This window comes from Prorops nasuta, unplaced genomic scaffold, assembly GCF_024137725.1.
Source record: "Prorops nasuta isolate Cenicafe-Biocafe unplaced genomic scaffold, Cenicafe_Pnas_1.2 PNAS00009, whole genome shotgun sequence".
In the NCBI taxonomy this organism is placed as follows: domain Eukaryota; kingdom Metazoa; phylum Arthropoda; class Insecta; order Hymenoptera; family Bethylidae; genus Prorops; species Prorops nasuta.
Window position 1 is genome coordinate 8,839,928 of NW_027116806.1, and position 18,432 is coordinate 8,858,359.

Sequence of the window (18,432 nt, forward strand, 5' to 3'; positions counted from 1 at the left end):
TACATTTTACATGAAGATACGATACTTTAAGGGTGTTCATGCAATACTCTAAATACAAAACTATTCATATGCTGGTTTATCATAGTTATTCGACTACATATAACAAATATTATAATATTAATTAATTTATGATAGTTGAGCATATGAATAGTTTTGTATATAGAGTACTGAATGGTTACCCTTAAATTATCATATCTTCATGCAAAATGTATGCTTCAAATTAAAAACAATAAATTTAGTACAATAATGCTATGTAGATAAATGTATTTATTATTACAGCTAATTCTTGATCGTTTATGACGAGTTAGTGAAAGAATTGTAGTCAGTCTTTAAAAGGCTGTTTTGCTCTTGGTACATCAGGTGAGCGCTGTAGCGCAGGCGGTAAGGTTGCCGTTTGTCATGCGGTGGGCTCGTGTTCGAGTCTTGGTGAAGTTTAAAATTTTTTCATTTTTTTTTTCATTACAAGGAATTTTTTTTTTAATAACCATTAATTTATTGGACTCAATAATAAATAAAAAAATGCATTTGTTAACAGATTAATATAAAAACATTGAGTTTATTTTACCTCAACTCATTTGTTATAATAAAACGCATTTTTTGTATTTATTACCAAATCTAATTAATTAATGGCTACATTTGACCATTTTATCAAAATTAAAAATCAATTTAGGAAAAGCATTTTTATTTTATTTATTCACTTATACCATAAGTACATCAGCTGTCAGATAGATCAAAGCTGTCACTACTCCTTATTTCTTTATTACACTTTATTTTTCCGTATACTAACATTTGTCTTCGTTCACGCCGTTCACGGTGACAGGCTGTGAATATACTATATATAATTTTTGATATATTACGTTCTGCATTTAAGATGGCTACTGATGTATTTCCGCTGGCAGTATACTTTGTGCAGTCTGCATTCCTTATATCAAAATTCACTTACTATAGAGCGTAGTACTATTCAAGATGGCGGACTTGGCAACCTTGGTAGAGAGTTCAGACTGTTCAGAGTACTTCAGAGTAGTCTGGACTCCGGATGCAATCACTGCAATTTGCACTTCTTATCCCCCCTCTCCTCAACCCTTTCTCTTTCATCGATCACGTATTTATCACTAACCACCAACATTTCAATTTTAGAACAAACCTCATTGGTGCGCTCTTTTTTTTTGTGTGCTTTAGAAGCTCTCAACCTCCCTCAAACGATTGTTCATAAGGTTCATAGCGTCATTGTTAGAACTGTTGGGAACGTTGTTTCTTGTAAAACAAAATATTTTCCGCGTTGGTATAGTGTACAAGGACAAGAAATAAAGCATTGGCGATATTTAATTCATAAATTAATTGAGCAAATAAGTGAGTACATGGATTATCTATAAATATATAAGGCGCATGCGATTTATTAGATAACCATAAATTACCGCTTCTAATACTTCTACAATTTTAATGTCAACTGACAAGCTATCCTTTGTAGTTTGAATAAAACTATTTTTATTTTTTGTACGTCAAACTTACTTTTATAAATTTAGATGAGTATTTAAAACAAATTATATATAAGTATATATCGTTTTTCGATTAATTAAACCATCAATTACGCTAATTTATTTTCATTGGTGCATTATTTGACGATTTCGAAAATTGTTTAATTTGACGTGTAAAGTTCCTTATATTCAGGTTTGTCATTAGGCATGAGGCGTAAAAGTGAAAGAAATAAAGCAAAAGGATCTCCAGAGAAGAAAGTTGAAAAACCTACAAGAAAGTCTACAAGAAGACGTGGGAAGAGGTCACCAACAGTATCTCCAGAGCGGGAGGTTTTAGAGCAGCAAGCTGAAAGTACTCAAGTTGAGGAAAATAATGAGAAGGACGGTATAATAACTGTACGTTGTCAGAATAAAGAACAAGGAAAAATAGCTGACATAATTGAGGACAGAGTATCTTCAACCGAAAGAGTAGTAAAATCAGAATCCCCTGAGGAAGAAGATGATATTGGGGAATCAGTTTGGAAAGTGGCAAGAGCAGATGCATCTCCAGGAGAAATACAGAAGCTTACATTATGCAGACAGCGTAATACGTCAGAAACATCATCAGATGCCTCCGGTAGCAGAAGAAAGGCAAACAAGTGGCAAGAGAGTGGTGAGGGAGTTGCAGGGGAGGTTGATTCGGCGGATGAGACACTGGTTTCTTCTAAAAGAACACCCAGTGGTACTGAGCAGCCAGATGATCCCTCCTCTTCATACCCATGTCAGGACTCCAACGAAGAGGTAAGTGATAGCAAGGAGATCCTGCCAGAAACCACTTCAGCCAACTTGTCTGACGATAAACCAAACATAGATCAGCAAGGTGATACAAATGAGGCAAGTTGTTCCATCCAAAACATTGATAGCGAATCCAGTAAGCCGAATAATACAACAGATCCAACTTCTAACTCTAATGGAGATTATGCTGCCACGTCAGAAGAGATAACTTCTATAATAATTAAAGAAGAGCCTATAGTGGAACCATCTACAACTGAAGAAAAGCCGATTAAAGTAGAAGAAACTAAAAAAGAAGAAATTGCCCCTAAAGAAATAAAAAGAGAAGATAGTAGTGATGATAATGAAAATGAGGAGGCTGAACCTAAAATACAAAAGATAACAAAGATTTCTCAATCAGAGTCTTCGTCAGAGTCACAGGACGAAGCTCGTACAAAGTCAAGTCCAACAACTGTTAGAACAACGTCAAGATCGGCCCGTAGAAAACCTCGTGACAAATATCGTGACTCCTCCAACTCAGAATCACAAGATTCTGAGGATGAAGCATCAATTGAAAGCAAAATAGATAAATCTGTTATACAAAAAAATCAATCTGACGTTGAGGCATCTCAGGAAGAAAAGGAGCCTTCAGGATCTCCAGATCATAATGCTAATACTGTTTTAGATGATGCAGGAATAGACACAGAGACTTGTGAAAGCACCAGAGAGAAGCCTGATACATCAATTAAAAAATTAGAACCAATTGTATCTTCTATTCAATCAACTAACAACAAACCTGCCAAAGTTAGTTTGAAGAGGTCATTGTAAGTATCCCTATTATTAAATATTAACATTCACTTTGTTTGATCAATAATATTTTATTGATCATTTTTTACAGTGCTTCAAGGATAGCAGAAAAAAGTGAAAGTAAGCTTGATAATCCTGAAGGGAGTAACAATGCCGAATCTATCAATCAAAATCAAGTAAACCATGTTTATTCAAAGCAATTTAATTTTTTATATAATTTTACCTTCTATTCTAATATTGTTTTAGGAGAGCTACAGTAATGGTAATGAAGAGCAAAAATGCATTCCTCGGAAACGCCGGTGGGGTATTACATCCCTTTCAACAGATACCGCGCCCTCATTTTCTATTTCTACAGATTCTTTGAAAGTAAAAAATGTTTAGTAAACAAAATGCAAGAATATCGAAACTTTATACCTAAATAACCATATACACTGTATTTTTAACAGGAGCTAGTACCTGGTGCTAAGCCTTTACCAATTAACGAGGTTCGTTTATCGAAAGATGACGACGAGGAGAAGGAAACTCATAACGACATTGAAAAGTGGCACAGTATAAATAGCAGTACTGGGGAGACAGTAAATAAAGACGAGAATACCCAGAAAAATGGTACTGCTAAAAAGGGAGATGGAAAAACAGATAATCATTTAGGTATTACATTGTGTATTAGTTTATTCCTCTTAGTAATACAATTATCATTGATTTGAATTTGATTTTTTTAGGAACAAGAAGAAAAATATCCATTGTCAAAGACACACCGCATCTTAAATCACCTAGTCCACCAGCTTCCACGCCTACTAATATTCTTCTTATTAAGAATTTAGTTCGTCCATTCACTCTTAATCAGATAAAGGAACTTTTAACGCGTACAGGCACTATTGTAGAAAATGGATTTTGGATGGACAGGATTAAGTCTAAATGTTTTGTAGAGGTATCAATATTCTTTTAGTTTATTTTTAAAATTAGTTTAATTACATTTGATAACTACATTTCTTTTTTCAGTATACAAATGAGGATCAAGCATTCGAGACTAGACAGGCATTGCATGGGATATCCTGGCCAGTTTCAAATCCTAAGAGACTTCTCGTTGAATACGCTACTAAGGAGGATATGGAGATGGCTCGAGAATTATCGAAAGATCAACCGATATTGAGAAAGACTGAGCCTTTAGTGTCAACGGATATTTGGCAACACGACTGGGGCCGAGATGAAAAAACAAATGTCGCAAAGGTACGAATGAGTCATTATCTAAAATCAAATGGTAGTTAAATTAACAAATTTGCGTTTTCTAGGTAACCGTGGTAAGGGAATGGGATTTAGGTAAGGAGGAGAACCAGCAACACGTAAAGGAAAAAGAAAGAGAGAAGAAAGAAGATAAAAAAAGAAGATTGCGAAGTCGAAGCCCAGCAATGGAAGCTCATTTACCAGCACCAGCAAGGAAGTTCAAAAAGAAGGAAGACGATCCGCCACCTGCTAAGCTTTTGGACGATTTGTTTAGGAAAACAAAAGCAACGCCTTGCATATACTGGCTCCCACTTACAAACGAACAGGTAAGTCTTAACCAAATTCTATCTTTTAAGTATTCAATTATATACAATTAAGCAATGTAGCTTCAAATACGCAGTATTAGTAATTAATTTGAAAAAGCCCGGGTTGATAAATTAATTACATTGAACATTTAGTGCTAAGGTACCTGAACATAACTAATGTTAATCATTTTCATTGCTTTGCAGATTGTAGTTAAAGAGGAAATGAGAAGGCAGCATATGGCGGAGCATGCGCGTAGATTAGAAGAAATGAGGCGCGCTGAAAGAAATAGGGATGGTCGTCGCCGACGAAGTCCACGAAAATAAAAGAAAAATAGATTCAATAACCGATTGCTAACCATGGCAGAAATTTCCCTTTCCTCATGTTACGCTGATAAACACACCCTGACAGATTTCTGAGTCACTCATCACTCTAATCAATAATTTTTCAAAACTACACAGAAACGAGACACTCTAAATGTTACTGTTTACGATAAACTTTTATTTTGCAAAAGGAGCAACTATGATTCACAAGTCACTTTTCAATATTACGACAATTTTATTTTATTTTTATTTTTACAACCAACAGTAGTTTAAACTTTGTTCGACAATAACTTTATTTTATCTTATTTAAACTGGACTCTAATTTTTGATTGAAGTACATGCCCTATTCGCTTCGAGGTGACGTTTTTACAAGAGCGAACTGACTCCATGCATGATCCAGATCCAGTTTTCCTGTTCCCGTCTTGAAGTTTCAGCATTAAACTATAATTCTTACAGGTCATCGACAGTATCTCTCAGACAGAAAGCCGATAAAACTCAGTAGTGGTTCCGCATTCGTCGACCACCAAAGGATATTCACGCTCCTGATGTTTCCCTATCGGTGTTAAGCAATAGACTGTAGCACGGATGAATTTTACAACGTGGGAATTTTCAGTACAGACTGATCTGTGGCAAAAGCCGTGTTTGTGCTTTGACAAGACATTGTCTACAAAAAAAGCATAAATGGAAATTCAAATTTAAACAAAAGAAACAGAAATGGGAATCAATTGAACAATGTATACTTTCTTCTTCATTAACGTCAGCAAATTGATCGAAGATAAATTAATGATTGATTAGTCATGAGAACCAGAGGATAACGAAGAGTTCGCATTGCAATTATGAATCCATTGCGATTATACACAAATGAATAATAGTGAGAGAAACTTTGCCCCTTAGTTTATTTCTATTCAACTCACTTCTCTTGTATTTCCAAATTTTTTATGTTAAGTTTAACGATTTTTCGAACTCATTGTACAATGATGCCATTATTTCGAAATAGTGAATCTTGAAGCATCGGTGTTAAACCTGTGTGATACTAGTTGGCGCAGGAAACAACGCAATGTATATAATAAATAATATTCATTGTTCCATAATGTGACGTGTAAAATTATCAATAAATAACTGAATGACGTATACAATTTTAAACTTATCTTTTTACAAATCGTGATAGGTTTAGGAGACTTGTTTACGCATTCAGATAAATAGAGCTATATATCGAAATATAAACATGCTTTAAATCAAACTAACAGTATTTTTCCTCATATTAATCTTCCATTGATATTATATCATAGTCTCCAAATTCTCATTTGCCCCCTCTATGTCCATACTAAATTCGGAATAAGCTAGATTAAAATAAGAAATAACATTTCTGTTTATATACATGAAGTTTATTTGTTTTTTAATTTATATAACATTTTTAACGATAGTGTTTAAAAAAATTATTGAATTACATGTACTCTACTCCCTTGAGTCTGATAGGAGAGCGTTGCTACTTCATACAACAGAAGTTATCGAGTAGAAAAAATATGCTCATCCAAATATTACAGACGCAACATTTATTAGGAATTCATTCGTTATGCCATTCATTTTCATGCATTCATTCGTAATAATAAAAATATTATTATTATATTTTTCTTATTTTTACATTCAAGTACAATTTATATTATACGTAAAGCCTTTATTTTAAAATTATACACACCGCGAAAATAGAAAAATTGCAATACATTGTGCAACGCTCGTGGATAAAAGACCTAAAGATTGTTTTTTGTTATCGTTATTATTATTTTTTAATAAATATACAGAAGATATACATATCTATCGCCGATCAAATTAATCTTACATTTGGTTAAAATTATTAATTTTTCATTTAAAATTACAGGAAAGAATTACAACCGCACTTATTTAATTAAATTTTATTAATATTGTAGTAATCTTTTGACTTTAAATATAATCACAATACATTTATTTGACAAGTTAATACAAACTCCTGTTACACAGTTCAACCAAATGGACTTTTAAAAGCAAAAAAAACATAAGTGTTAAAGCTTTTTTAAATAAATAAATTGTTCAGGTTCGTTATACTTGGGCTGGGAACTCAAAAGTTTGTGGAATATTATTTTTTAAACAAAATAATAAAAAGAAGCAAACTTCTTTTTCAATTGCATATCTTGAAACGAACATTAATAGATCTGATGTGACACATGTTTATTTTATATAAAGTATAAATATATTTATTTTGTAAATGTAACATTGAAAATAACCGTTATTCGTGATATACAATTTTAATTGTAGATACGTACAGTTGGTTTTCAAACGTTACTGGAAGGTAGAGTCATTCACTTTGTAAAGATCCATTCCACGAATGAATAATTGCGTTTATGATTCGCCTTAAAAGACGTGCGTTCTCGAACACCCGTAACAGTTTGAATGACAGCTACAAGTTGGTGTTGAAAGAACGATGGTAAAAGTGATGGTCAGTAGTGGTAAAATTTTATTTGCTGTTATAAGCGCGATGTTTCACTGCATCCTTTGCAGAAATCAGAAGGATTCTTTAATCGACTTTCACCACACTGTAAATTTTCCTTACGAACCAAAAACAGGCAAAGAAACCTATAGAGCCTTCATAAAAACATTTTAGATTATTATTAATGCCATGAGATTAGAATGCGAAATAAAGTAGAATGAAAGTTTATATATACCTGTTAAAAGGAAGAACAAATATACCATGATAAGCGTATATCCAAAATAAAGGAAGGTTGATGTAGCACCTTCTATGTCTAATTTCGTTACGAAAAAGTGAATACAATAAATTAATAGATAAAATGCTGTAAATCCGGACGTTAAGAAACTGCGCCACCACCAATGATAATCTTCTGCGCATAGATGAAAGTAGCAAAGTAGGATTGTTGTTTCAGAACATGTAATGACAAGTATGAGAAATACCAATAAAAGAAATCCGAACATATAATAAACTTGACTTGACCTGAAAATAATCAGTAAATTTATTTTAATATTATGCTGCCAGTTTAAGTTTAAGCTAATTGTTATCAATTTATTCCGTTTGTATACCAGAGAGAATTTAGGATGAAAAAAAGCTGAATAAATATACAGCCGAAAGGTAGCACGCCTCCCATTATAACACCAGGAATCGGTTGCGTGTAAAAGCTTCTTTCTGGTATTTGACGTGGAATTTGATTTGTCCTAACAGGATGTTCAAGAGGCTAAAAATATGTTTGTTAGTTATATAGTCACCGTTCTGTCTGTAATATTTTATTGTATTGCTTTTACCCTTTTCCTAAATCCGAAGTATGCACCTATAAATGTTAATGGGATAGAGACACCAAACCATAGGGCCAGCAGAGCAACCAACGTGCTAAACGGTACTGCGGCTGAACTTCCATTTGCCCAGAATATTAGATTCATTATGAAAAATAAACTGAAGACAATTCTAGAAATGTAAAACATATTAATCAAATTTTCATTAAAAGCAATATTTGTGTAATTATTTGTGTTAAAGACTTACCCAGGACTCAGTAAAGATGTAAGTAGGACATTCGATTTCCATTTCTCTCCACCAAAACTCTTATAAATCCTTGCAGATACGTAACCAGCGGCAAAACCAAGGCACACGTACAATACCATTGCACAAGTCATCAATGCTCCTCTGTTAGCAGGAGAAAGAAAACCCAAGCAAGCGAAGGCTATCAAAAATTAATTATAAAAATTAGTAGTTACTTATATAAAAAAGAAATATAATTTTATTCATTAATAATAAAATTTAATTTTACCTAGTGTGACAAGAGTCATAAAGAAAACTTGAATACCAGATCCAAGAAATACTGAAAGCAGCATTCCTTTCCTTGGAGGACGAAAAACATCTCCATGGACTAACTTCCAGCCAAATTCTTCTTGAGCATCTTCACCTGACTCAATCTGAAATTAGAATGGCAAATGGAACACACAGACATTATATAATTATTTTAAAGTACAAAGAAAACTACACATTTTTTACCTTTAGTATTAGAAAAAGAAATTAATGTTGTTTATATTACATGAGGTAAAAGAAGAGTTAAGGTTTGTAAAAAAGTACCTGATTGTAGCGTGCAATATCTTTATGCAGTGTTCTAAGCATTATCATTGCTACCATCCCTGATAAAAACAATACAATAATCAGGGAATTCAAAATACTGAACCATTGAATATTAGTATGTGGCATTGATTCCAGAATATAATCCCAACGGGAGGACCATTTAATTGTATTATTCTCCTTTAAAAGAAAAAAATATATTTTTGAACTAATATAAACATATAATTTTTGTCCCATTTTAATTTTCCCAGGCAAATAATTTATAAAGTATGCAAGATACAATAAATATTTCACATAAATTGTAGGATGTGAAGGGGAAAAGATGATGAAAGTATGAAATTAAATTTGACTGATCTATTGAAGGTCATACAAAAGATATCAAGAGACACGGTAGTGTCTCGACGGCAAGTACATATAAAAGTAGATAATGACATGTCTATACCGCCGAGCACTACCGTGTAACTTATACTAATCCTTTTTCTCAAGTAAAGTCCTCTATTTTCTATTACACTTTTTTAGCTTATTCCAAGAGTTTTCCAAAACACTATATGAATGTATTACTTAATCCAAGCATTTATGAAATATTTAAAATGAAAATTACCATTAAATGCAGAGTTTCAACTGGGGGAATTAAAATGAAACAAGTTGTATATAGGCTTTTCTCTTACACTGTTACTTACAACAAATGTAACAGAATATGTATAAATAATCTCCAAATTTTGTTTCGGCCCTAAATCATCATTTGGTAATACCATTGGATCCTTACGTTCACAATCTAGATGTGAACCTTCATGCTTAATACTTTGGGGAACAATCTTTACAGCTACAAGATGATAATTGAAATGGTAAAATCTATTAAATTTTAACAACTTTGTTTATTTCCCTGTACTACTCACAAATAATGCGCCCTCCATTTTCTTTAAATCCATTACCCCATTCTTCTCCAGCTCCACTGTGATATGTAATGTTAATATTCACATGATTAAATAGGTAATATGCCTTTGAGCCATGACGAGAGAGACTCTACAAAAATTTCAAAATCTTGAGTTTAGAAAGCTTTATTCTACATTAAAGGATTGTCTATTTTAGCTACACTTTTGATATTTCTGTCTTTATCCATTATAAAAATTAACACTGTAAGAGATATACAGAATATAATAAGTATGATAACTTTCTAAAAAATCAAACAGACCCAACAGCAATAAGTAAATTTATATAAATTTAGGTGAGCAACATAAATTCATATATAAAAAAAACATAAATAACAATATAAATCTTACGCACATTCAAGCTACAAGTATCTTGCTGAGATCTTGAATCCCTAGAAAAACAACCCATTGGAAAACCAGTACTACAATATTGACGTTCATCCTCCAATTGGTAACACCATGTAACTGGCATATTGTCTACTATCCAATGATGTTGATAATTTAGTGCAATGCCTTGTTTTAGAAATTGTAGTCTCGTTTCTGATGTTTTATTACCTCCTGTGTATGTTTTACTACATAATTTTTTACATTTCTCATTTTTCATGAACTCTAGCTACAATAAAAATTTTTGTGTGAAAAATACATGCTCATTTTGAAAGAAAAATACAAAACTAACTCACTTTGTAAGGAGATGGCCTTATACGTTCTCCAAATACCACCTGTCCCAGGTTCTCAACTGGAGAATCATCTTCTACAGTTGTACAGAAATCGAAACTAAAATTCATCACCAAATAATGTTAATTATAACTGTACACATTACATAAATCCTTGTAATAAGATTATCTTACTGTTTATATTCATATGGGATAACATATTTTTCTGTATTTAAACGGTTGACATACAATTTGACTGCAACCTGAAAATAGAATATATTTTACACAATATCAATAAATGTATTTGTATAAATCTAAATCATTGGATAAAGTCATCTAAGACGAAAAACAAAAGAATTTGATAGAAGTACGAATTATTTTACGCGTGGCGGGTATAACCAAATTCTTTTGCCGAAAGTGACAGTTAAAGTGTTAGTAGATAGAGCATACCTTGCATGTGCCTACAATATCAGTATTTTTGCAATAATTAACAGGAGCCAAACCCGGCAAATAAAAAGCAAACGCTTTAGAAAATAAGCACAATATATATAACAAATATATTGCCAATAATTTCGCCATTGCCAGTTGGCAAAACGAAAAAATTAATAATTAAAGCGATTTGCTGTACAAGATTCTCGTTTATCGACTTGACTGTATACAAAAATAAGTTGACCAAATTTTAGTTTCTTATCAACGAAATATCTTTATCCTACGACGTGTCTCCTGTTTCCTTACTTTACCCCTATCAATCCAACAATGTAACAAAGTAACATACAAACACACACATTAATCCTATACACATACATATGATGCATCTGTGACTTTATTATATATGCTACGCTACAATACGTTAAAGCCTAGCCTATACATATGTACATATGTACATACTATACGTCTAGCTCAGAAAGAAACGGAACAATACAAAACTTTAAGCTGCCTTTTCATGACTACACGTATTTTTTCCACACACTACGCAGTACGCATTGCAGCTACTTGAATTGTCTTGAATCTCTCGTGTCGTGGCCCTAATTTATTTTTACCCCGCCAACTTAATTTAAAATTCAAATTTGTAATTTATTATTTTACCTAGAAACTCTGAAAAAGTCTGAAACTATTAAAACCAATCGCATTACAATTTCCTTGGTTAAATATAGTAATCTGTGAATACTTAAAAAATATAAAACCAATATTATCAAAAGTGTCAGGCATAACAGGAAATTGTGGTTTTTTTCCAAGGAATATCTTTAAAACACACGTTATGAACGCGTCCGCTGCATACAATTATAAATTTTAATAAATATTTATAATTAAGATAATTGCAGTTATTATAATTTAAGAATATTATTTATATACTCTACTACAAGAATAAATGAGTAGAGAGAATAGAAAGACAAAGATAGAAAAACTATATACTTAGTATTAAAAGAAATTAAAGAGATCGAACAACAAAAATGTGGTAATGTGGCAATGTGAAATTTATGATAAGATATGATAAAAAGAAAACGATAGATAATAAAAACACGTATACGTATGTCAGACACAACATTGATCCCCTTCCCTCTCACCCGAACTATACTCTAAAAATTGTATTGGTATCTGTCGACAGCATCACATTTGCGCGCGCATGATCAGATTTTCTCCTCTCTTATATATAAAGCGATATCTTACTCAACTCCACAGGTAATCTTACACTTTTGTGATCGTTTAGTTTGAAGAAACCTTTCCCTGTATAATAAAGAGAAAGATGAGTAAATTACGCGTCTTGATCACAAGCAACAAATACTTCGACACGGCTATTAAACTTCTTCAAGAAAAGTATAATCATGATTAATTTAATTGTAACACGCTTATGTACTATATCATTAATTTTTTATTAAGATTCGATGTGACGGTAATCCAATCGTCTTATCCCAGTCAAGAAGAGGTCTTGCAAGCACTTCCGGATCACGATGCTGTTGTCATTGTAGGCCATCAAACTGTCAATACGGAGTTTTTAAATATCGCAGGTAATATTTGACTCAGTTGTATTTAAATTTAAATAATATAATTTCAGTCGCTAGTGTGTATATATAAAGTTTGTTTGCTTTAACTACAATTTTTACACATTCCAAACTTTTCATTGCTCTGTCTTCATCAGTTGTATAAATTAAAACCGTAAAAAGTGCACAAAGTGCTAAAGTGTAGCAACTCTCCGTTAAAACGAACATGTTTATTTAAAAAAATTGCAATTGATTACTTTGGAAATATGAAAGATGACAAAAATAGAAAAACATATTTCATGGCTTCAAGGGGAAGTTTAACCGCATCAATAGTTTTATTACTAATATTCAATTTTCAAGGTTGTTTAAAAGTCACTTTAATTTTTTTACGAATGGAATAATTTTTAATTTTTTATCGTATGTAGCTTATATTTTTTGAGTTTTTTCAAAAGCATTAAGAGTCTGTTTCAGCACTCCAAAAATGCTCAATTTACCATGTAAGATTGACAATTTTGCTATGTTAGCATACGTATTTTAAAAAAAATTGGCAATCCTATGTGGAAATTCGAATTTTGAGAGCTGGTGAAAGAGGTCCTGATATGTATGAGTTTATCGATTTTCGTAGTCGTTAAATAGATATTTTGATTTGAAATTATAATTAGATAAATGAACGACAATGCGTGTGCATATATGAGGCTCAAGGACTTATACACTTCGGTTAAACAAGACCGAACCTACGTCTACACCTTCATGCAATTTCAAATCGACATATCGTGACGAATAAACGCGACGAATAAACGCGACTGAATGACGTGATACTTATAATACAGTATTTTGGAAAATTCTTAAGATCGGCTATAAAGAGTATAGAAGTAAAATAAGACTTTATCAATAATATATAAATATTATTGAAATTTTAGACCGGCATATATTATATTAACGATATTTAACTTGGCTTAAAACAGTGTCGTTATTAATATTTCTTAGTGTGAGTAAATGTTTATTTATTAATTAATATTATAGAAAATTATAAACGAAGAAAACATTTTGGCCCCGGTCTTCTATATACATGTATTTGATGGTTTTGTATAAAATATATTTTACATCCATAAGATTTAATTTTAAAAAATATTGTCAAATATGCATTATATTATAAAGTCCTACTGAATTAAAGAAATATTACTTGCCCAGGGTTTGTCTTTAACAGATATATCTAATACAATTATTTATGCATTTATAACAATAATATTCAACTTAAAAAAAAATCATTTCTGAAAATGAATTAATAAGCCTTTTATTTTGTTACAGGATCTAAACTAAAAGTCGTATCCACTGTGTCTGCTGGATATGATCACTTGGATGTACCGGAAATAAAGAAGCGCGGAATAAAAGTTGGACATACACCAGAAGTATTGTCTATTGCAGTTGCAGAAATTGCTATTTTGCTTACATTAAACGCCGCAAGACGCATCCACGAAGGACAACAGAAACTTGAAGAGTATTTGAAAATTTTCCTTGAATTAACGCTCACCTATTAACCCGTCATTAGGAGCATAATTTTTTGCCATAGATAGAATTATATAGGGCCTATCACAGACAACCCATTTACTTTTTAATATACTTAATATAAAATATTTTCTAATTCAAATTTATTTTTGAATATATGTCATTTATATAGTCTCCTCTTAAGCAGACAACAATCATCTGTACTAGTTGTTTAATTTATTCGTGTTAATTAAACGCTGGTATATGACTGCCTCCAATAAAGCAATATACTAGACTGAATTACTGCCTGGGCTACTCACTGTTCAGCACAACCTACGCGCCTATTGACGGGTTAAGCAATTTCACTCAAGTCAATTAAGCTAATTTTTTATCATTCACATATTTCACAGAGGAAAGGTAAACACTAATTTCCAATGGCTTTTGGGTTATGAGCTGCGAGGATCCACCGTTGGAATAGTTGGGTTGGGATCTATTGGCCAAGCTGTAGTAAAACGATTAAAATGTTTCGATGTTGAACGCTTTGTTTACACTGGTCATTCGCGAAAAAAAGCTGGTAAAAAGTGCCGTCTAATACTCGATGCTTTCACTGGTCACATTTGCATATGTTTATTACTTCTTTAAAAATTAATATAATGTTTTTAGGAGATGATCTCGGCGCTATTTTTGTATCATTGGATGAGCTGCTCGAGCAAAGTGATTTTATAATTGTTGCTGTTCCCCTTACCAATGAAACTAGAGGTCTTTTCAACGAATCCACTTTCCAGAAAATGAAAAAAAACGCAGTTTTTGTTAATGTTGGACGTGGACAAACCGTTATAACTGATGATCTTGTTAAGGCTCTTAAAAATAAAACAATTTTTGCAGCTGGACTCGATGTTACTGATCCCGAGCCACTTCCACCTGACCATGAACTATTACAACTACCCAATGCAGGTTTGTATTAATTAATTAATTGTATAACAAAACCAGTCGTAAAGAATAATGTTGCTTTTAATATGAACTTATCTATTTTTATAGTTGTTATTCCACACCTGGGAAGTGCAACAATAAAGACAAGAATGGATATGTCAATCATTGCTGCTCAAAATGTCATTAATGGATTAGAAGGAAAACCCTTGATTTATCCATTATAAAAATTAATCTTTTCTCAATTAAACATGCTTTTCAGATTATTTATAAAATTAAAATATTATAGATATAACTTAATGTGTATTAATTTAGATTGTGTACAATAAGTTATATTTTGAATTAATAAAAGTGAAGTACTTTCAATACATGTATCTGCATTCTACCTACTCATTTACTTATTATTTACACATTAAGATGATTCAATGCAACCATGTTTATATATCTTATTATTAGCTCAATATCACGTGGTATAAATTGCAAATACTTATAAACTTCAAAAAGCTGTACTTCAATATTATAATAACAAATGATATATTGGTAAAATATATAATACAAAAATGGTTGTACAAATAAGCTAAAATATAAAATAAAACTTATTTTTTTCTAATACTGTAACTGTACAGTAATCATCCATATTTCTATTTGAGAAAAAATTATGAATTTATTTGATCCTTTATTGTTTATCACCCATATACGAATAACTCTCATGCCTCTGCGACTGCTTTTTTTAAGTTACATAGTATTGAATCTATCTTATCTTCAAGTGATAAAATATGTCCTGTATTGCAGCTGTGACTAGCTATGAAACTAACAACTAATGGCAATTTGTTCATTTGTACTACCTAAAAATTGTTAATATTTATTAGTTTATACATTTAAATAATACTAATTTTAAAGATAATTACCTGATAACTACTATACACGCAAATTATAGTTTTATTTTTTCCAAGACCTAATTTACTTCCTTGATCTGTAGCCATTCCAAATGTAGATAGAAAACTTGCCCTCATTGCAAATTCTGGGGCCTTGTCATTTGCTACAGATACGACTGGTACCCCATCCCTATCCGTAATTAATATGCTGTGTAAACCTTCAACATTATTTAAAAGCCCATGCAGGAATTTCTTCAACTCCTATAATTTAATATTATGACTATAATAATTAAATAAATATTAATACACTTATAAAGGCAATGGACTGTAGTTTTTAATATTGTTGTTGAAATTATTAAATTTCAATTTTCATAACCTCAAAATATAGGGTTTAATGTGTTTATAGTTAGTTATTACTATATTTATTAAATTACATACCGCTGTCATTTTGTTTTTTTTTGTTATGGTTAAATTTAAGGTTATCCTTCTCTCAATAAATTTTTTAAAAATTCCTTGTAATGCAATAAGAAACAAATTTAAGCAGCTTTATGACAGCCGTCGCGTTTGATAATAGAATACCAGATGGTAAATATAATTTTTTTTAAATATGCCAGTATTGTATGTATGAACTATGGACAGTGTATGGTAGATAATTTGTACAGTCTGTAATTGTTTGAATTAACTTTATACAGGCCAGATCTTTGAAATGTTAGAAACAATCAAATTTTTAAGAATAATTTTTTTTAATTTATTTTTATAATATCTTTAAATAAATTAAATTTTTCTTTATAATTATAAAACTTTATAACTAATTATGATTAGTTAAAACAGTCCAATTTTTATTTTATAAGTTACAAATTTCATATGTGTATTAAGTAATCTATACTGCATAATGTAGGGTGTTATGAGGATAAAAAATGAAATATTTGTAAATTCACACAGGATGTTTTGACATTAAAATAGGAATAAACTTCATACTCTTTTTTCAACATTTTGTGTTTTGCTAAAATTAAAATCATCTGAACATCCTCCATACATAAACATTCGTGGAATATCCTGTCCATAATAAACTTTCGTATTTTGCGCTAAAGCTTCGTATTTCTTTAACTCCAGAAATTCTTTAGATAAAAGTAATTTGTTGGCTTCTGCTTGCATTTTCATTTGGTAGTACTCGGCATCCGATCGACTTTTTTGTCTTGCCAGATGCATTTCATCTTCAATTAATGCTATACGTTGTAAAGACTCCTTTTCCATAATTTTCTGATTATACTGAATCTTGGCAACCAAGGCCTCTTTTTCAGCCTCTATAACTGCTTTTTTACGGTCAGTCTCTGCATCTTTCTCAACTACCTTTTGGTGTTGAGTAGATATAAGGAGTTTAGTTTTCTCTGCCTCCATTAATTCGTAATTTTTCCTAATAGTCTCAGGAATTTTAGGCTTTGTCACTCTAACAGCTTGAATACTTAAGCCTGGTGCTAATTCATTTAAATCTTTTTGTAATGCTGTTTTTAAATTCTCATCAATTTGATCAAATAGATCAATATAGACTTCATGCAATGTGTGCACAGAGCAAAATTGATTTAATTCATGATGAACTTTATTAAAAATTAATGTTCTATCATAATCTGCTGTAAAGTTCCTTACCATAGTATAAACTACAAAGAATTGATAATATTAATATTATTAAAAAAAAAAATTTTGAAAATATCTATAACAGTTGTTTATATTTTTAAATAAATATAACATAAAATACATACCACTATTTGAATCTAAAATATTTACAACTTCAATTCTATCAAAGTAAATCATAACACCACCACTAGTACCACATGGTACATTTTTAACTTCATCTGTTTGTAATGTAACTTGAACTGAGCGATAAGTTGTTAATAAAGGAATCATCATATGAAAGCCTGGGTTACTAACTTGGGGTAATAGAGCTCCACCCTGAAAAGGAAATTTATTCAAATTATAAGATAGCTAAATTTTTATATTTATAGGGACATTTTTATAACAAAAATATATATTCATACCCTAAAATAAACACCAACATGTCCTTCTTCAATACGATGTAATGAGAAATTAAAGACCATTGCCAGACAAATAAGGAAACATATTACAATAACATTTTGATCAAGCATTTTGATGCTTTAATTACACCTAGAATTTGCAAATATTTATAAAAATATAATAAACAACTTAAAAAAAAAATCAGTTTTGGAGGCTCTCTTTGTATTTTCCCAAAAGAGCAACAAAACACAAGTTAACCTTTCCTTAAAATATTTTTATATAAAATAATATTACATAGGAAACATACATTTATTCCATTAAAATACATAAGTAATATAACATTGTATAATAGGGTTATGTTATTCGCATATTTCTATAGCTTTAACTCAAATAAATTGTCCTAGTTGTATATCACACAAAATTTTTTAAATAATTTACTTATAAAAATATGTAGCTTACTTCTTGTTATTTGTTTTATAGTGTTCAATAGTTTGCCATCATATTCTAATTCGGTTCGATCTGATTTATTTTAATTGTCCGCCATGACATTTTATTTTATACTTCCGGTTTTTTTAAATTTAATTTAGAAAACCAAGTAATTTTTAGTTTTT

The 18,432-nt window shown here is 31.0% G+C and overlaps 5 protein-coding genes across 8 annotated transcripts; 2 read left to right on the forward strand and 3 right to left on the reverse strand.

The window, feature by feature from the left end:
• Window positions 1-1,040: 1,040 nt before the first annotated feature.
• On the forward strand, window positions 1,041-6,015 carry Acn (Acinus). 3 transcript variants are annotated; one of them, XM_066731695.1, is made up of 9 exons: window positions 1,041-1,350; window positions 1,669-3,049; window positions 3,124-3,208; window positions 3,279-3,398; window positions 3,479-3,680; window positions 3,752-3,960; window positions 4,032-4,259; window positions 4,322-4,579; window positions 4,763-6,015. In XM_066731695.1, exons 2-9 carry the CDS (start codon window positions 1,683-1,685, stop codon window positions 4,880-4,882), a joined length of 2,589 nt encoding a protein of 862 aa, XP_066587792.1. In that variant the 5' UTR covers window positions 1,041-1,350; window positions 1,669-1,682; the 3' UTR covers window positions 4,883-6,015. The 3 variants fall into 3 exon arrangements, with proteins under 3 accessions (XP_066587792.1, XP_066587791.1, XP_066587793.1); XM_066731694.1 differs by having other exon boundaries at window positions 1,042-1,350; window positions 1,681-3,049; XM_066731696.1 differs by lacking the exon at window positions 1,041-1,350 and having other exon boundaries at window positions 2,093-2,255; window positions 2,326-3,049.
• A 229-nt stretch (window positions 6,016-6,244) lies between these two features.
• On the reverse strand, window positions 6,245-11,315 carry TM9SF2 (transmembrane 9 superfamily protein member 2). Its single transcript, XM_066731697.1, has 13 exons — window positions 10,996-11,315; window positions 10,741-10,808; window positions 10,573-10,666; window positions 10,248-10,505; window positions 9,860-9,986; window positions 9,644-9,786; window positions 8,967-9,143; window positions 8,665-8,809; window positions 8,400-8,577; window positions 8,165-8,324; window positions 7,946-8,097; window positions 7,576-7,859; window positions 6,245-7,495 (listed from the first exon to the last, which is right to left on the reverse strand). Exons 1-13 carry the CDS (start codon window positions 11,122-11,124, stop codon window positions 7,428-7,430), a joined length of 1,983 nt encoding a protein of 660 aa, XP_066587794.1. The 5' UTR covers window positions 11,125-11,315; the 3' UTR covers window positions 6,245-7,427.
• An 877-nt stretch (window positions 11,316-12,192) lies between these two features.
• LOC136776345 (glyoxylate reductase/hydroxypyruvate reductase-like) lies at window positions 12,193-15,306 on the forward strand. The gene is made up of 6 exons (XM_066731797.1): window positions 12,193-12,360; window positions 12,424-12,551; window positions 13,833-14,022; window positions 14,420-14,583; window positions 14,673-14,963; window positions 15,048-15,306. The coding sequence occupies exons 1-6, from the start codon at window positions 12,290-12,292 to the stop codon at window positions 15,161-15,163; spliced, it is 960 nt and encodes a 319-aa protein (XP_066587894.1). The 5' UTR covers window positions 12,193-12,289; the 3' UTR covers window positions 15,164-15,306.
• A 140-nt stretch (window positions 15,307-15,446) lies between these two features.
• On the reverse strand, window positions 15,447-16,495 carry Lamtor3 (Late endosomal/lysosomal adaptor, MAPK and MTOR activator 3). Its single transcript, XM_066731798.1, has 3 exons — window positions 16,250-16,495; window positions 15,845-16,072; window positions 15,447-15,781 (listed from the first exon to the last, which is right to left on the reverse strand). The coding sequence occupies exons 1-3, from the start codon at window positions 16,256-16,258 to the stop codon at window positions 15,644-15,646; spliced, it is 375 nt and encodes a 124-aa protein (XP_066587895.1). The 5' UTR covers window positions 16,259-16,495; the 3' UTR covers window positions 15,447-15,643.
• Window positions 16,496-16,629: 134 nt separating this feature from the next.
• Window positions 16,630-18,391, reverse strand: LOC136776344 (erlin-1-like). 2 transcript variants are annotated; one of them, XM_066731794.1, is made up of 4 exons: window positions 18,281-18,391; window positions 17,845-17,971; window positions 17,569-17,758; window positions 16,630-17,466 (listed from the first exon to the last, which is right to left on the reverse strand). In XM_066731794.1, the coding sequence occupies exons 2-4, from the start codon at window positions 17,950-17,952 to the stop codon at window positions 16,784-16,786; spliced, it is 981 nt and encodes a 326-aa protein (XP_066587891.1). In that variant the 5' UTR covers window positions 17,953-17,971; window positions 18,281-18,391; the 3' UTR covers window positions 16,630-16,783. The 2 variants fall into 2 exon arrangements, with proteins under 2 accessions (XP_066587891.1, XP_066587892.1); XM_066731795.1 differs by lacking the exon at window positions 18,281-18,391 and adding an exon at window positions 18,129-18,272.
• Window positions 18,392-18,432: the final 41 nt, after the last annotated feature.

What these genes read in the sequence shown, in the direction of transcription:
- Lamtor3 (XM_066731798.1), bottom strand. An exon ending in GCGTGTATAGTAGTTATCAG is followed by an intron (nt 15,782 to 15,844) that starts GTAATTATCTTT and finishes AACAATTTTTAG; the next exon opens with GTAGTACAAATGAACAAATT.
- TM9SF2 (XM_066731697.1), bottom strand. Translation starts at nt 11,124, where the DNA reads ATGGCGAAATTATTGGCAATATATTTGTTATATATATTGTGCTTATTT. An exon ending in ATATTGTAGGCACATGCAAG is followed by an intron (nt 10,809 to 10,995) that starts GTATGCTCTATC and finishes TTCTATTTTCAG; the next exon opens with GTTGCAGTCAAATTGTATGT. An exon ending in TAAGGCCATCTCCTTACAAA is followed by an intron (nt 10,506 to 10,572) that starts GTGAGTTAGTTT and finishes TTTTTATTGTAG; the next exon opens with CTAGAGTTCATGAAAAATGA.
- LOC136776344 (XM_066731794.1), bottom strand. Translation starts at nt 17,952, where the DNA reads ATGCTTGATCAAAATGTTATTGTAATATGTTTCCTTATTTGTCTGGCA. An exon ending in ATGTTGGTGTTTATTTTAGG is followed by an intron (nt 17,759 to 17,844) that starts GTATGAATATAT and finishes TTTCCTTTTCAG; the next exon opens with GGTGGAGCTCTATTACCCCA. An exon ending in TATTTTAGATTCAAATAGTG is followed by an intron (nt 17,467 to 17,568) that starts GTATGTATTTTA and finishes AATTCTTTGTAG; the next exon opens with TTTATACTATGGTAAGGAAC.
- LOC136776345 (XM_066731797.1), top strand. Translation starts at nt 12,290, where the DNA reads ATGAGTAAATTACGCGTCTTGATCACAAGCAACAAATACTTCGACACG. An exon ending in GGACAACAGAAACTTGAAGA is followed by an intron (nt 14,023 to 14,419) that starts GTATTTGAAAAT and finishes CATATTTCACAG; the next exon opens with AGGAAAGGTAAACACTAATT. An exon ending in ATTACAACTACCCAATGCAG is followed by an intron (nt 14,964 to 15,047) that starts GTTTGTATTAAT and finishes CTATTTTTATAG; the next exon opens with TTGTTATTCCACACCTGGGA.
- Acn (XM_066731695.1), top strand. Translation starts at nt 1,683, where the DNA reads ATGAGGCGTAAAAGTGAAAGAAATAAAGCAAAAGGATCTCCAGAGAAG. An exon ending in GTTAGTTTGAAGAGGTCATT is followed by an intron (nt 3,050 to 3,123) that starts GTAAGTATCCCT and finishes CATTTTTTACAG; the next exon opens with TGCTTCAAGGATAGCAGAAA. An exon ending in TCCCACTTACAAACGAACAG is followed by an intron (nt 4,580 to 4,762) that starts GTAAGTCTTAAC and finishes ATTGCTTTGCAG; the next exon opens with ATTGTAGTTAAAGAGGAAAT.